General features: G+C 47.2%; 1 protein-coding gene across 4 annotated transcripts in view; it reads right to left on the minus strand.

The window, feature by feature from the left end:
• Positions 1-6468: 6468 nt before the first annotated feature.
• The window catches only part of FHAD1 (forkhead associated phosphopeptide binding domain 1), a 109072-nt gene continuing 99363 nt past the window's right edge, over positions 6469-16177 (minus strand). For 3 of the 4 annotated variants that reach the window (XM_039842154.1, XM_039842153.1, XM_039842151.1), the window contains one exon: positions 8309-8872. In XM_039842154.1, coding sequence (XP_039698088.1) covers positions 8756-8872 — 117 coding nt within the window. In that variant the 3' untranslated portion in view covers positions 8309-8755. Of the gene's footprint in view, positions 7376-8308; positions 8873-13632; positions 13687-16177 lie in introns of those variants that run through there. The other variant, XM_039842150.1, reaches the window with a different exon arrangement.

A 16177-nucleotide genomic window follows, 5' to 3' on the forward strand; every position in this document is an offset into this window, starting at 1 on the left:
CTTTATGCTCATTCTCTAAAATGTTAGGACGGTGCTGAAGCCGTCTATGCAGAACCCGCTCCTGCACGTCAAAGTGCGGAGAACAGATGGATACAGGGCTCAAAAAACTAACGCTCTGTAGGCAGAGAGCCCTTGAGAAGGTAAAGCCAGCAGCTGTTACAAAGTGATTTGCACAGAACAGACCCTCCACTGACATTTGTCAATTTGCCATCGTTCACAAATATCGCCGAAATAATTGAAAAGGCATTAAAAAAAAAGAATAATTGAGAATGAAACTGCTCAGAAAATATGAACTTTTCATTAACTTATTTTTGAGATTGTTTCTGAGTCCAATAAAGATGTTCAGCTTAAATGACATGGTTTTGTTTTTTTAAAGTTTGGAATTAAGTTTCTGTGGGGTCGAGCAGTTTGTCCTAGCTACTTGCCAAAAGCAGTTTCTTTATCTCCCATAAGCGGCCTTGAAGGATCCAACAATTTTTTTTTTTTCATTGAATGCAAAAGACTAGGGACATGATGTAAATTGAAACTTTAAAAATTCTGTCTGCAGATGCTTGGATTTGTCCAAGTCTCACAAAGCTGCTAATTCCTTAAAAATTTAGTGACCCTCAACTTACTTTAACCTATGAATTATAATAGATCTGCATGAAATAGGGCTGCCTTTATTATAGAATGTTTTGCATCTGCTTGACGTGGGAGCAAACTTACAGGTGAAGAGATTAGGTGAGGGTTTGCCTTCTTCAAATACAACTTACATATATATGAGAAACCTGGAGTTTGGTTTGCATTATTCACACGGGCCGTATATATTAAACGCCCTGGTCAGTTACTCACTTGGCCGTGTGGACTCCACCCTCCGGAGGCCAGGCAGGCTCCACAAGGCACAGGTAAATGAAATCTTGTTCGTTATATATTGCCTCTTATAAAAGGGGAGCAGACCTTGTTGCTCTTATACTCAGGCAGAGCTCAGGAAACGCTGCGGAGGGTGAGCCCTTGTAACAACTCTTGGGGTGATTTTCTCACAGGTTCTCAAGGTTCTGGAGCTGTGAGGCTCAGACTACAGGATGAGGGCTCAAGCTGCACAGCGCTCTGCCCCATTTGTAGGACTTGGGCCTGGCCCCGCCTGTAAAAGACAACTGTTGATCTGCTCTAAAGCCTGAGATGCATGCTGGTGGCTGCGTTTTATTCGAACTTTTTTTTTTTTTTTTGGAGATCATTGCACGTTGGGAAAAGCACTTTGTCAAAAATCAAAGAAGAGGTGAAGAAAAGAAAAGCAGAGATAACTGCTGAGCACCGATGAGATCGCAAAACTCAGGAACGGTGGGTTGCCTGTTCATTAGGGAAAGAATCACTTTCGAATGACCCTGAGTTCTGTGGCGCGAGCGTAGATTTGGGCAGAAAGAAATGACCTGGACTGGTTATGCATTAAAGCATTTGGTCATGTGGAAAGAATGATCGTCAGGGAAAAATCACACCCTTGGTAATGGAGTTTTACAGAGGCAGGGGTGAGAGGGAGCCAATTCTGACAGTATTCCCGCGGCAAGGGAGCTAGGCAGGCTTAGTCATCATTGACTTAATGTTTCTCTTCTTCCTCCCACATCTACTTGTGTAACTGTCTTTTGGGGAGGGGTAAAACCATATTAAGAAATACAACAGCACTCGGAAAAAGAGGAAGGAGAAGCAAGGAGAGGTTGGGAAGAGCTCTTGGGTGATGGGGCAGATGGAGTGGATATCGAGGCTCATTCCAGAGCTGGGTGGTCCCTCCAGCCTGAGGCGCTGGGAAAACAAGAAGGGATTAGGGAGGCCATCGGAGATAAAGTTGGCTCCAAGGGCAGCACTCACTTAGTACTATAAATACCAGCTTACTAATTAATCATCGCAAAGGCTCTGCGGTCACCAGGAAACTCTTGATGGATTGACAAAGATGCACAGAGGTCATGATTTAGGGACAGCCTGAGTACTCATTTGGGGCAATTGGATGAGTGACGGTAGGGAATGGGGTCACGGCCTGGTTGGTTTCAGGGGCTATCTCACCTCCTGCTAAGTCTGGAAGCCGTGTAAAGGGTGCAACGGGGAAGGAGCTGTGCCAGGCAGGGGCTTATGGGACGGCTGAGCCGGGCAGGAGGAAGAGGGCATGATGGGGACACAGCTGCAGGTAGACGCATTTGCATGCAGGTCATTAGGAACCAAGCCATGTGTCTATAGAATTCTGTCTCAGTGGTTATCTTGGATGTGATGAATCTACTCGAAAACCAGGATGATCTTTCGAATGAGTTGCATATTCCAACTAGGAGGCTAGAAAAAAAAAAGCTGAGCGTGTTTCCTGCTTCGGTCAGACCCCCAGTGTCCAAGTTTAATACCCAACAGGCCTGAGTTATAGCCTGTTTTAAACTCTCAAAGAGTACATGTGTGTGTACCTTGTGGCTTAAAATCCAGCAATGCCGCATCTGCTGTGTCGTCCTGGACCCCTTCCAAGATGGCGATAATATGGGCAGCTCATTACGATTCTTCCACTACGCTGAGAAAGCAGTGCGTGTCCACATTCAGGCAATCAAGTCATATTCATTAAGTGTGTGGGGCACCAGGCTCTGATTCTGCAATTCTTCTGGTCGTGGGCGGCGGGGAGGAGCAGGACTAGCCAGTCTGAAGAGTGAGATGTGCTGGCCCCCACGCTGGCAGACTGAGAGAGGCTACAAATCTTCCTGCTAACCCTCCTCTGGCGGAGACTCAGCACTCATTAGGACCCACGATGACCCTATTAATATAAGATCCGACACCACCTCTCTGCCTAACACAGCTTCCTGGGGCAAGGGACCTACTTACATGTCCGTCTGCTTTGACTTTGGCTCCTCAGTATGCATCATGGAGCCTGGCCCAAGGTATGTGCTGGAGAAATAAACTGTTGAATGAATGCAAGATGGCTTGCTCTTCCTGAGGGCCGGGGACAGAGTGGGTGTTTTTTCAGTGTCCCCTCCAGAGCATCCGGTGGCCCACTTTCAGGTCTGAAGGTCACCACCAAGAAAGAGAATCTGCTAAAGTGACACCTCTATGCATCCACATGACTCAACACAAAAGATAACAGGAGACCTTAAAAAACAAACCTCTCAAGTGTCTGTTCCCTGTTCCTCTGAGGACAGTGCCAGCGGCATCGGATAGGGTGTGAGGCCGAGTGACCTGATGGTCCTTGGGCATCATTGTGGCCCAGAGGTCATTTAGAGCTCTCTGTTCAGCAGACAGGGTGGAAGGAATAAATGGAAGGTACAGATAAACACGTCATGTGGCCGCTGAAGAGGCACCTGAGAATTTGGGAAACCGACAGGGAAATTGTTGAATTTGCATAATGCAGATAGGCAGAGTCAGTTGGAAGGAAGAGCATAGTGCCTGGGACAGGGACACCTGACCTAAGGTATTCATTAAAGAAAGCAGGTGACTCTCAGAAGGGGGCTAGTAAACCAGGATGCATAGAGGAAGGACGTTTAGATCAGAAAGGCTTGGTTCTTTCATGCCGGGTCCAGTGGAAGACAGGTCTCCAGACCCGCTGGCAAAACTCTCCGTTGTCCAGGTGTAGGGCTCCGACCGGGAGAGGCAGTGTGGTGTCATGGTTAGGAGTTTGAAAATCCCGGTGGGGTGACCTTGGGCAAGTGACTTTACCTTTCTGGGCTCAGTCACATTGCTTATAAAATGGCAATAATTATCTCCTCTTGGAATACTTGAGAGAATTAAATGAAAAAAGTGTCTATGTAAAGCATTTAGTGCAGTGCATGGCATATAGCAAAAGCTCACCATGATGGGGATGCTGATTATCTGGCTCCCCGGTTGTCAGGCAACAGGCAATAGCAGATATTCTTGTCTGGGTGAGCGTTTAACATGGGTTTGGCATATCTGGCCCACTGCCTATTTTTATAAATAAAGCTTTATTGGAACACAGCCACGCTCATTCATTTAGTATTCTGCTGCTGCAACAAGTTGAGTAGTGCTGACGGAGACTCTACGGTTCACAAAGCGAAATGGCCCTTTACAGAAAAAGGGCTTTTACTGTCTCGCCCTTTACAGAAGACGTTTGCCAACCCTGTCCTCGCTGATTACCAGCTGGTTCCTGGACTTTGCTGAGGAAAGCAAGGCAGTGGAGCAGTTAGGGGATGAAATCTGGGACCTGGCGCTCTTGGTCTCAGGCAGGTTACTTACCTACTCATCGTTTTCACAGGCAACACAGAAGCGATACACACAGTGAGCACTAAGTGGGTTACTGTGTGGACTGCGCTTAGTGTCTGATGGCTGGTGAGGACACTATAAAAAGTTTGCTATTATTAGCTATTAAGCTTCACAAAGAGAATCACTGCTGAAAGTCACAAAGAAACTTTCAGAAGGGGGTCGCTGCTGCATACAGTTCTCTCTGCAGAATGCCCAGCAGTGATCCCACAGAAAGCCAAAAAAAGGGGACATGAATGTCAAAGGTGGGCTCTGCCATGCAGCGTATCCAGTAAATTAATGATTTCGACTCCTTTTCAGGAGAGCGGCAGATGAGAACGTGAAAAGCAAGGGGAGCAAAGGTCAAGGTCATGAGGTCATAGCACAGTATTGTAAGTACCTGGAGCATAGTAGGTACCCAGACTAGGTACCCTTCATTCATCCCGAATGAATGAAGTCTGGTTGTTTAACCATGAAAGTGATTTATCAGTCAAAGGGCGTCTCTGATTTCTATGATGATGAGACCACGCTTAGCCATGAGATAAAGTTTTCTGCCTCCGAAATCTTAAGGTCTTAGAAATGAAAGCAATATGCTAAAAACGAGAGAAAACTGAAAGCAAGAAGCCCGTTAAGGCTTCACACCGCAGGATGGAGGCATTGTGATGGCTTCCTGGGGCACACATGGGCAAAGAAAAATGTTTAAAAACAAAAGCAGGCACATAAGGTCATGAATTGGCCCAAAATAACTCAGGACATTGAGCAGACGGATGCGAGTGGCACATCTTGATGGCAATGAGGCCAAGTGATAAGCGGAGATAGTCCACCCTCACCGGGCGCCTGAACTCTGGCTCCAGGAGGCGCCAGAATGGAACAGAGGAACACAGCAGCCTTAGCTGGGTGCGTCAGAGTGCGGCTTTCATTCCTAAGACCCTAAAAAATTGGAAACCACTCGCTTATCAGAAGCATGCTTTGGAATGTAGATCCGGAAGCTATTTTTTTCCCCCGCAGATTCTGGTTTCCACAACAGCAGGCATTGGTGGCTCTGCCAAGCTGCTAGCGAAGGGCCCCTTATCTGCAAAGTCACGAATCCGAGAACCAAATGGGCCGCCACTGGCGAGGGTGGAAGGAAGTTGTTTGTCTTAGCTTCTCAAGGACTCAGAAGATGGGGAGGGTTTGGGGACTGCAGGTCCCTTGTTGTCCCTTGATACGACTCCAGGGGAAATGTCGTTGGTAGCTTCTCAGAGGGCCTTGTATAAGCAGAGTGTCTTCGTAAAGGTCATTTTGGTAGCAAATAACAGAAACTCACGCCAGCTGGAGCAAAAAGGGGGCTTTTCTGGGGGAAGGAAAGCCAGTTTCTGCCTGTCTTGACTCTTCAGGTTTGCTTGCCCTTCGATTCTCTAAGCTTCCTCATTCCCTTTCGATAACGCCCTCGCTGCTTAACTTAGCCACAGGAGGTTTCTGCTGTTTACAAAATAATTTTGAGTGATACAAGGGTACCTGGTATCCTTGGTCAGAACTGGCTTTCCGAAGGAAAGAGACTAGGAGCCAGAAAGTCAACAGGAAGCAAATTAACTTTCTCCGTCAGTATCAGTTGGAACACATTCGGCCTCGGAAAACAGAACTCTGGATGTGGGTACATTGTAAAAATTTGGAGCCCCTCCCAAGCCGACTCTGGCCATGTGACTTGCTTTGTCTGATGGGAAATTAACAGACCTAAGGCAAATAGAGACTTGAAAAGTTTTTGTGCTTCGGTGCTTGCTGTGTCCTGCTGATCTTGGGAACCTGAGCTCACCATATAAGAAAGAGCCTGGTCTAGCCACTTGACTGGTGAGAGATCATGCCAAGCAGAGACAGACTGTCCCAGCTGAGGCCTTTCGAGACCAGGGCTTCTCATTTTCGTTGCTATTGACATTTTGGATTAAATAGTCTTTGTTGTGGGGAGCTGTCCCGTGTATTGTAGGACGTTTAGCAGTATCCTTGGCCTCTACCCACTAGATGATAATAGAGCCACTGTCCTCCAATTGTGACAACCAAAATTGTGTGCAGACATTGTCAAATGTCCCCTGGGGGGAAAAATTTCCCCCAGTTGAGACCACTGTCCTACCCCAGCTTTCCTGCTGGTGACAAGGCATGTAAATGAAGTCATTCTAAACCATCCAGCCCGAGCCCAGCCAGCCCAGACCAATACAGGGGCCCAGTGTGACTCACGGAATCATGAGAAATAATAAATATTTGTCATTTTCAGGCACTAGGTTTTGAGTGTTCTGTTCCACAGCACAACCAGGTACACCTGACTACAGTGGCTTAAATAGGTGATTTATTTTCTTATACAACATGAAGTACAGAGGTAGGCAGTTCAGGCACGGTACAGGACACAGGGATGCTGCCCCAGGCCCCTCTCGTCTTTCCACTCCATTGTCCTTGGAGGTGGGCTTCGGCCCGTTGCTTGTCACCCGATGATCCCCAAGATGGCTGCTCCAGCTCCAAGTCTGAGCTCCAGGAGACACAAAGGAGACAAGGCAAAAGGACAAAGGGCAAAAAGCTCTCTCCTAGTGAAGTCCTGCCTTTTAATCCAGAAGAGAAGCCCTCCCAGTGGTCTTCACTTACATGTCAATGGCCAGCACTGAACAACATGGCCGGCCCGAGCTGCAAGGGAGGCTGGGAAATCAAGGCGTTTAGCCTTTAATTTACATAGCACAGAGAGGAGATGACTCTGCTGCACTGTCTCCCTGGGGGGTGTGGTTTCTTGTCTCCACTTGTTACATGTCTACCCCAGCCTTTTCTCTCTGAAGACTGGCTTTGTTTCTCCAAACGCAAGAGGGGAAATGGCCACCCCAGCCCTGGGACTGCACCAAGACGCTCAGCTCCGGCACCACTAATGACTTGTGTGGCATTCCAAGGTCTCACCTCCAAACATCAAAGAAAGAGGTGGTGATTGGCCCAGCTTGAGTTAGAAGAGAAATTTGATTGATCTGGCTTGGGTAGGGTATCTACTCCTCAACCAACCAGCTGTGGCCAAGAAAGCATCGCTAGGTAGGGCAAACCTGATTGGGGGTGGGGTGCGTTCTCAGAGAAAGGGGCGTGTGGCTGAGGAAATGCCCGAAAAGCTAGTTCAAGAGGTGAAGAAAAGAAATTGCCATTATGGGTTGTCATGTTCATATGATAAAAATTAACATGTCCTTTGAAAGACCTAAAATACAGAAGAGTCATATAGGCATTACATTCAACTTATACAAATTCGAATATACATGTTCAACCAACAAACAACATTTTTTTCCCCCCACATAATTTGGCTCCAAAACATGAGCCAGCTGCTTGAACCACTGCCTGACCAAGTGATCTTTTCTGGTGCTGGAGAAAAACCTGCTGTTTTGGACTTTTGGATTATGGTACAGTATAAATGATATCAGATTCCTTATGAAAAATTTCCAGAATTTTCAAGAGTATTTTTCAGGTCAGGTAATGCTCACTTTTCTCACTGACTTTAGATCCTAACTCTGTGTAAGATGGCCCTTCAGTGGAATATCACACGAATAATTTTTCCTATGTCCTTCTAATCAGTATAAAGAATGCATCTGGTTTTGAAATATCAAAATATTTTTATTGTGGCTTTTTAAAAAATAGTAAATCAGTGAGAAGTCACGACTTCTGGCCCTTCCTCCCATTGTGTTTGGTGGTCCCGGCTATGGCAGAGGGGCAGCAGGGGATTGGGTGGCTGGAGAGAGGGCCTAACACGGGAGAAGCAGACAGTGGAGCAAAGAGAATGAGGGTCTCTCCACACACCCTAAAACAAGGGTGTGTCCACCTGGGCAGTGTGTGCTCTTGGGTGACTAGGTACTTGGTCTGTCCTTATGGCTGGGGAATTGAACCACTGGGCCATCTAATGGTAAGTAGGAGATGGAATTAGACATCTGGGTTCTAGATCCAACCCTTGAATGTATTGGCTGTGTGATTTCAGACAGGCCACTTAACCCCACTGGGCCTCAGCTTCCTCACGTATTAAATGCGGAGCATAATACTATGTACCTCCCAGGGCGTGGGAGAGGATTAGATGAGAAGTATTTTGAAAATGGCAGAGTGCCATATAAATGTTAGCCTTTATTATGCAAGCATTAAGAATGGATTGGCATTCTAAATTTATTAAAATAATCTCAGATATAAATGCTCTATACCATGGCCCCATCAGCCCTGAGGTTACCATTCTGTCCTGTGGCCCCTGTCCATTACGGGTTTTCTTGACTGTGGGTTTCTTGGCGCTTCTTGGTGGTGTGATGTGTGATATGTCACGACTCAAACGTGGAACCACATAATTGTATCTACCAGGCCTAGGAGCCTAGGTTTCAAACTTGTATTCTTCATATGCCTGAGTATGTGCACGTGCGTAGGTATTTTTAAAAAGAACCCCTCTCCCCAGACACTCCAAAATATAGCATTGTACAAAATACCAGCTTAGGAAGCAACACACCAGGGTAACAACCTTTAAAGTCCTACGAAAGTATCTTAGTATTTTGACACAGAAGAGTCACTTTCACTCACAGAGGATCACGTAAGGCTGGGTGTGGTGACAATTCTAGTTCCTTCCGCTAGGCTTAGAGAACAGAAGACTCTGGCTGGATTTGCTAGAAGTATCTCTCTTCAGCTTCTCTCTTTCTTGGTCCATCTTTGGGGCGGCTTTTTTGGCTCCAACCTGTAACGAGTAAAAGAAACAAAAGCACAAATTCTAGAATTGCAGCGAGATCCCAAAACATTCCACTCAAATGTGTTCTTTTTATTTAAAATAAAATGTTGTAAAACAAAACAAAATAGAACATAGATATGAGCAAAAGGAAGTTAAAATGATCCACCATTATCATCATACCTAAGGTAAGCATTATAAATATTTTGGTGTCCACCCTTCCAGATATACAGGTAACATTTTTCATGTTTTTGAAACCAAGAGCTTCTCAGGATGGGCACATTCATTGTGATGGAGTTTCTTTCTTTCTCCTGAAAAGCTGTTACTGAACTGCACGTGTCTTATGCGGGCGATGTCATAGGAGGAGAAAATGCTGGATATGAGAGGGGGCCTGTTTAGCCCTTTTCTGAGCACTGTCCCCACTCCTGGCAGCCATGCGTGTGACCCTAGCGCTGGTCACAGTTGACTAGACATTTGGCACAGGCTGGACTTTTCAGATGCTCACTCTCAGGATTTGGGGTTAATGGGCTCTGAGATGCTACTTGCTTCCTGACCCGGTTGTTTGAGCTGGGGGACCTTGAGGTCATCCCTTCCTGTCACATGACCGGAAAGAGACAATATCAGCAGAGATTCGGAGAGATGCAGAGAGGAGGTGTATGTGTAACAGATGTGATACTTGGGATCTGACAGTTTACCCGTTTCTCTTTTGAGGCCGGACTCTTTTTTAGCCTCTAGTTTTTAAGAAGCGCTCACTTCAGTGTCCTTGCAAAAGCCCCCTCCCTCTGCCTGCATAGATTCTGCCCGCAATATTCATTGCAAACCTAAGGCTCTCTCAGTTCATTCTGCACCTACTGTAGATAGTGTAACTTGCAAGATTCTTTCCAACGGGCTTCAAATTCCAGCCCTACATTCTGCACATTTGACTCCAACCATGAGGACACACATACCCCTGGGGGAGGGGGCTGTGGGTAGTTGAATTTCAGCTCTGCCTCTTACTACGTGACCCTTGGTTTTCTCATTTGTCAAATAGGGACCAGAATATCCGTGCTGTCTTCCTCAGGGGCTGAGAGGAGATTCTGGGTGGATTTCAATGGAAGGGGCCGTTGAACCACCGTTTGAGCTCTTTTTGCTTTAAGACAGGTTTCAGCATTACCTCCTGAAACCTGTGCCGGTGGCTGGCGGGAGCCTTGGATGTGTTTTGAGACGCTGCGTTCCAAATCATTCCAGGGCGAGAAGGGCTAACATTGCTACACTAGCCCACAAAGTATAACATGGTCAGGAGGCCAGGGAAAATGAAAGCTGGCAGCAAAAGTTCAAAACCTTTTCCCTTGAAACCACCTTTCCTTTATAGCGCTTTTAATTTGATTTTCAATAAAATTGCTGGCTCTGGATGGTTCCCAAATGCCAGTGTCCTGACCCAGTGTGGGGGGCTGGCTGCCAGGAAGGTTGTTAAAAGGAAAGAGTCCCCAGTCCAGGGTCCCCCTGGCCCCACGAGCTGGGGATAGGAAGCACCGGGCAGCAAGTTTTGGTCCACTTTTTTGAGTGACAAGGGTGGGGACAGCAGAAGGCAGACAGGATGGTTGACTGGGAAAAGAAAGAGGTGGGGAATGGGGAATGTGAAAATGCACGTGCGGGCAGGAAGGATAGGGGACACTGGGAGGGTCCACCCTCAACTGGGGACAACAGGCGAGTACCATGCATTCAGCTTGCATGTGTCGATGTAAGAAACGTCCAAATCTGTAGAGAATTTTTATGAGTTTATTTGAGCCAAATTGACAATTGCCAGGAAGTAAAATCTCAACAGACTGAGAAAATGCTCCAGAGAACGGCAGTTTTGTAGCTTATTTTATACATTAGAATCCAAGGAGGAGACCTAAGGAGGGTCACATGAAATCTGCTGGTGGTGGGTTAAGGGGGCGGGAGAAAGCAAAGCAGGGAAATCTCAGGAAGTGGATAAAAAAGTAAAATAGAGACACACGCGCTTCTTTTCCATTGGTGGGTACGATGTTAACTGGTAACTGACATTTACAGCACGCAGAGAGAGTACGTGGGGCAAGACAGCAATGAGGGTTCTGTGGCCTCCTGCCCTGGTGCCCTGGTTGGGCCCTGAGGGGTCTGGAAAAGGAGATGACCCTGACATTTCAAAGGTGTGTTATCTCAGATGCAAAAAGATAATAGACGGGCTCACTGCTGGTAAGGACTGACCTTGGTCAAGGAAGCTACAGGCCTAGGATGTGACTACCCGCTAGGACCTGCTTCGAGTTAGGAATTTTTATGTTTGGACCATCCTATGTGGTTACTTTCGCTCTCTGAGTTTGTAGGGTCCGTCATGCTGGCCTTCCCTGAGCTTGCCAGGTTTAGTATATGTCCCCCCCCCCGTTTTTTTTTCTGTCCACAGATGTTCGGAGCCACATGGCTCACTCTTAGAATGAAAAGGCCGGGATAGGGACCAGTCATTAACATAGTGACGCCCAGATGGAAATTAACTCAGAACATAACCCGAGGCCTGCCGCAGGTGACTGACTGAAAGCATCGGCTCTGGAAAGACCCCAGCCCATTCATTCCCACCCAGCCTCGGGCCTCCGTTTAAACCACCCTTCTCCCAGGAGGCCTCCGCTGGCCCTTGGACGGGCGGGTCCCCGTGAAATATGCTTCTGAGCTTAGTCCACTGTCCTTTGTCTTCAAAACATTTGTACAAAGTAATGATTTCATCATTCCTAGTACTTATTTATTTTTTTAAAAAATGGCCCAAGAACGTAAGCCAGAAAGGCAATTTTGTGCGTTTCTTCCTTGATCTAAACCGGTGTTTCCCACCCTTTCTTTCATTATCGTCCCTCGCTAATGAGCATTCTTCACATTTTCTCCTAATTGCTCCCACACCTACGAAATTTTAATACTACAGATAGCACCGTATGTATATCTGTGCTTTATGCATTTTTAACTTTGGAGTATTTTATTTACTTATTTTTATTTTTTATTTAAAGTTGACATTTGATATTATTTTATATTAGTTTCAGGTGTATGGCATAGTGTTAGTCATTTATATAACTTACAAAGTGATCCCCCTGATTAGTCTAGTAGCCACCTGGCACCATAGTTATTACAATATTATTGACTATATTCTCTATGCTTTAATCCCTGTGTGCTTTACACAGTAAAAAAAAAAAAAAATTTTCGCTCTCTCGGAGTAATACTGCCACCACTGAGAATTCATGAGTGAACCTCAACACCTGGACAGTACCTGCCACATCGTAGGCTCTTGGTAAATATTTGTTGAATGAGTCAGGGCCGGAAGGGTACTTTTTTGTTTACTCTTCCATCCTTAGGGGTTAGCACAGTAGGTGGCCTAGACTAGGTATTCGATAAATATTTATTAACTAGAAGATTTTAGCATACAGCTGACAAATCATTATAAAAGACTGTTAGCTGTAATGAAAAAAAAAAAATCAACGAATGGCATTTTGGAGGACAGAAAACAAAACCCCACAGCCTTAAAAAGGAAGGAGCTGCCAGTTCCGAAGCCTGCTAGAGATGGAGGCTCTTTTATAAGCAGATGTTACATGTCCTGTCTTTTTCAAGGTGGTCATGATGGCTCCATCCCCCTAAGGAGTCAAGGCACAGTGTGAAGGAAGGAGACCCTGAGCTACACTTTGCAAGCAATCTGGAGCAAACCTTTATGCACCGAGGAGGTCCTAGACGCCAAACTTCTAAGTCTGGGCTGTGGGGCTGGAAGAATGGGGAGCTCGCTCTTTGCTCTGAGCTGAAGCACCGCCATCTGCCTGCATTCTGTTAAGCCCAGAGACAGCCTGAAATCCCGCAGGCTTCCTGTCTCAGAGCAGCCAATGCTGCTACAATATCCAGGGCCCACCCCATTATCTCCTCTGTCATCTTACGTCCCCAGGGGGACCTCAGACAAAATCTAGCTGTGGGGTGGTTTCTGCCTGCTCCCAGGCTCAGCCACATATATGAATAGATAAGTGACAAGCCGCCCAGCCATTCCCACTTTGTGGGGTGGCAAAGGTCTCAGATCTAGGGGGGCCCTCTGGACGCTCTCTGTCCTAGCATCCTGCTCTGGATAGTAACCACCTTCTAGTCTTAGGACAACTGTGAGTTGGTTGAGAAGAGGCTTCTGTTTTCCAAAAATGTCCCTTACCCAGGAAAGAATTTTTTTCCCATGACAATTTTGTTGTCTCAGAATGATTGTGGCCTTTTATCAAACTCGAATCTATCTCCTCTCTCTCATTCAACTAAAATGTGTTTTCAAGCTTCCTGAGAGCTCGCTCCTACCTTCTGCACAGCGGGATTGTGGGTTGGGCCAATTCCAGTTCTAGGGCTGAATTGTGAATGGCACCGTTTCCACAGATTTAAAACTTGATTCTTAAAAAAGAGAATTCTAAAGGATATGCTTCCTTGAAATTCAAGAGAAAGGCTGCTAGAAATGTATCAGATGTATTACCTGGACGTGTTATCACCTCCAGGAAGGCAAGCAGCGCTCACCTGGGTGTCGGCTCCTCGTTGCATGCCAGCTCTCCTGCTTAGCTGTGTGGCTCCGGACAAATTACTTAAAGTCTCTAAGCCTTAGACACTCCGTGTGATAACTGGGGATCATAACACACCAACCCCATGGGGTTGCTGTGAAGATTAAATAATGCACATTGAGTGCTCAGCTCTGAGCCTGACGCATACTAAATGCTCAATACGTAATAGATGTGGGATTACTGTCCGTGGGGTCTTGCTGACATCCTACTGTTTTCCCATTTCTCCTGGCTCACCTGGAGATTTGACTTCTGCATCTTGTTCTTCACGACCTCTACAAACATTCGTCTCTTTAATACAGAAAGAATATTGACAAATTTAGCTTACTGCTTCCTTTTGCATCAAAGAAAAATGGATTTTTTTCTCTCAACTTTTAGATGCCACCCATTTGGATGGAATGTTGGGCTTCCCCAGGGACGAATGGGGAGTGGGGGCTTCCCCAGGGACGAATGGGGGGGTCTGCAGAAGGGACGCGGCTTTCAGGTGATGCCTCCCTGCCCTGCTGAGCCCCAGGGGGTCTCTGTTCCAGATTCTAGAGGAATCTGAGAGGAGGACGCTGGTCAACCGAGGGACCCTGGGGACACACTGCACTCCTCTGGGGGACAAGTCTGCTTTAGCTGGAAGCAGAGCCTCCCAGACTAGTGGAAGAGGCTACAGACATCCAGATGGGTGTCCATCCACCTTGGCACCCCCAGGCCCAGGCACAACAGAAGCCAGGAGCATCAACTTCCCGGGTGGGGACAGCAGGGGCCTGTGTGGGAGCCAGCATCACCACAAATCTGGAGCTTGCCATTCCCCTGGGGTTTGATTACTGTTGCTGACCCAGGTCTCCTGAAGACCCCACACCTCAGGGACCGTTTGCTGATGAAAGAGCATCCCCTAGGTGTGGGGGACACAACAGTGAGAGAGGGTGCAAGCTGGGGCCTGCCTCACAGACTGATAGTCCGGCAGGTAAATGTGCAGGGGTGCTGGGAAGGGAACGCTCTCCGAGAGCCCTGAGCATCCACTGGGGCCACTGACCTGATGCTCACAGAGGCCAGGGAAGGGAAGGAAGTGGGTGGGGTGAGCCAGGTGGGGACGGCAGCAAACCCACAAGCCCGGGGCCTTCTTAGGGCCTGGAAGATGGCGGCTCGTGGGACCCTGGGCCTAGTGTTGCCACATCTTCCGAATTTTCCAGAGAGGCTGAAAAACCAGAGTATTCCATGCTAATGCCGTATTTTGAAATGTTGCTTAAGAAAAAAGAAAACCCATAAGCCAAATGAAATACATCTGTGGGCTGCCATCTTGCGACTTCCGCTTCAGCGCCTACCCCCTTGGCATCTGCTTGGTGCTCGGGACATGTTTGTTGGTGGGGTTGCCACGTAGAACACAGGATGCTCAGTTAAATTTGAATTTCAGAATGAAACCAAAGAAATTTTTTTTAGTGTAAATAGGTCTCATGCAATATTTGGGACGTATTTATTCTAAATAACTGTTGTTTACCTGAAATTCAGATTTCACTGGGCTTCCTGTTTTGTTTAGTTTTACCCCCTTTAAAATCTGGCAATCCGATTGGATGCTCACAAACTCACGGGGGAAGGAAGGCCATCTTTTGGGACGGGAGGTTAGGAGCTTGTAAGTCTCTTCCATTCTTACAAAAAGATGCTAAGCCAGCTCTCAGACACTGTCCATGAAGGCTCGTGTGCCTGTGTTTTACTGACACTTGCTCTCCAGGCATTTTCCATGGAAAAGGCCTTGAGCCTGCAGCCACTCAATATTTATCACAAACTTAGTTGAGAGGAACTAAGCTCAGCAGACAGCCACCATCATCCAAATTCCCAGATAGTATAAAGCAGTGGTTTCAAACCAACAACCTCCCTTCCTTTTTTTTTTGGTAGCAAAACACTTTTGCTTAAGCAAAATCCCTCGAAGAACTTGGCTTAGAAAACAGATAATGGGGAGCTTCTCTCGTGAAAGTGAGGGGTGTGTGTGTGTGGGGGGGAGTCACACCCTTCCCTGGCACACAAGGGCTCTAGGGCACCCCAGTTTGAACACGGCTCTAAAATAGCTTCCTGGATTCAATTCAATCAGCGGACAGCTGAGTGCTGAAGGGCAGAGCCTGCCCCCCGCCCCACCTGCTTTTCCTGAACTTTCCTGAGCTCACTGGGACGTGTGCGATGACATAGGTCTGTCTCAAAGCTGTTCTCAGACATGGCCCAGCCAGCACTGCGTCGCTATTCTTAGGGATGTTGTTCATTGTATCGCACAACGTTCTCTCTAGGGAAAGCCCAACACCGTCTTTGCTCCGAGAACACTTCTGAGCCTCACGTCCATCCGTACTGCTCTGGGTTTTCATTTCCCAGACAGCGCACAGTCAGACGCGGCTCCCTCCGTTGACAGGTGAAGAGGTTGTCTCACTTGGCCCTCTGTCATCCTCATACTTGGCTCCAGTTTGTACCCACTTTCATCCACTTATTTCATTTTTAGGTTAGGGGTTCCTGGGGTTCCCCACTCCTCCCTTCACCTTCTTTTCTTATGACCTTGTCTCAAAGTCCCCTAATCATTTAGAGCCTAGGATGGTTGCCCCATTAGCCAAAACTATACTTGCGCTTCCTCTGTGCTCTCTCGCCTTGAGATACTGGGTTAGACGCTTCCTTGTCTCTTGGGTCATTTGCTCAGATTGCGGGGAGGGCACGGGGGCGGGGGCTGGGCTGGGGGAGGGGTGCGAATGGCGGTAGTGTGTGGCTGTTCCTTGGGCGGCACGCGTTGGCGTTCATACTCCGTAAGCTCTTACCCTCTGCA

This window comes from Pteropus medius, unplaced genomic scaffold (genome assembly GCF_902729225.1).
Source record: "Pteropus medius unplaced genomic scaffold, Ma_sr-lr_union100, whole genome shotgun sequence".
NCBI lineage: Eukaryota > Metazoa > Chordata > Mammalia > Chiroptera > Pteropodidae > Pteropus > Pteropus medius.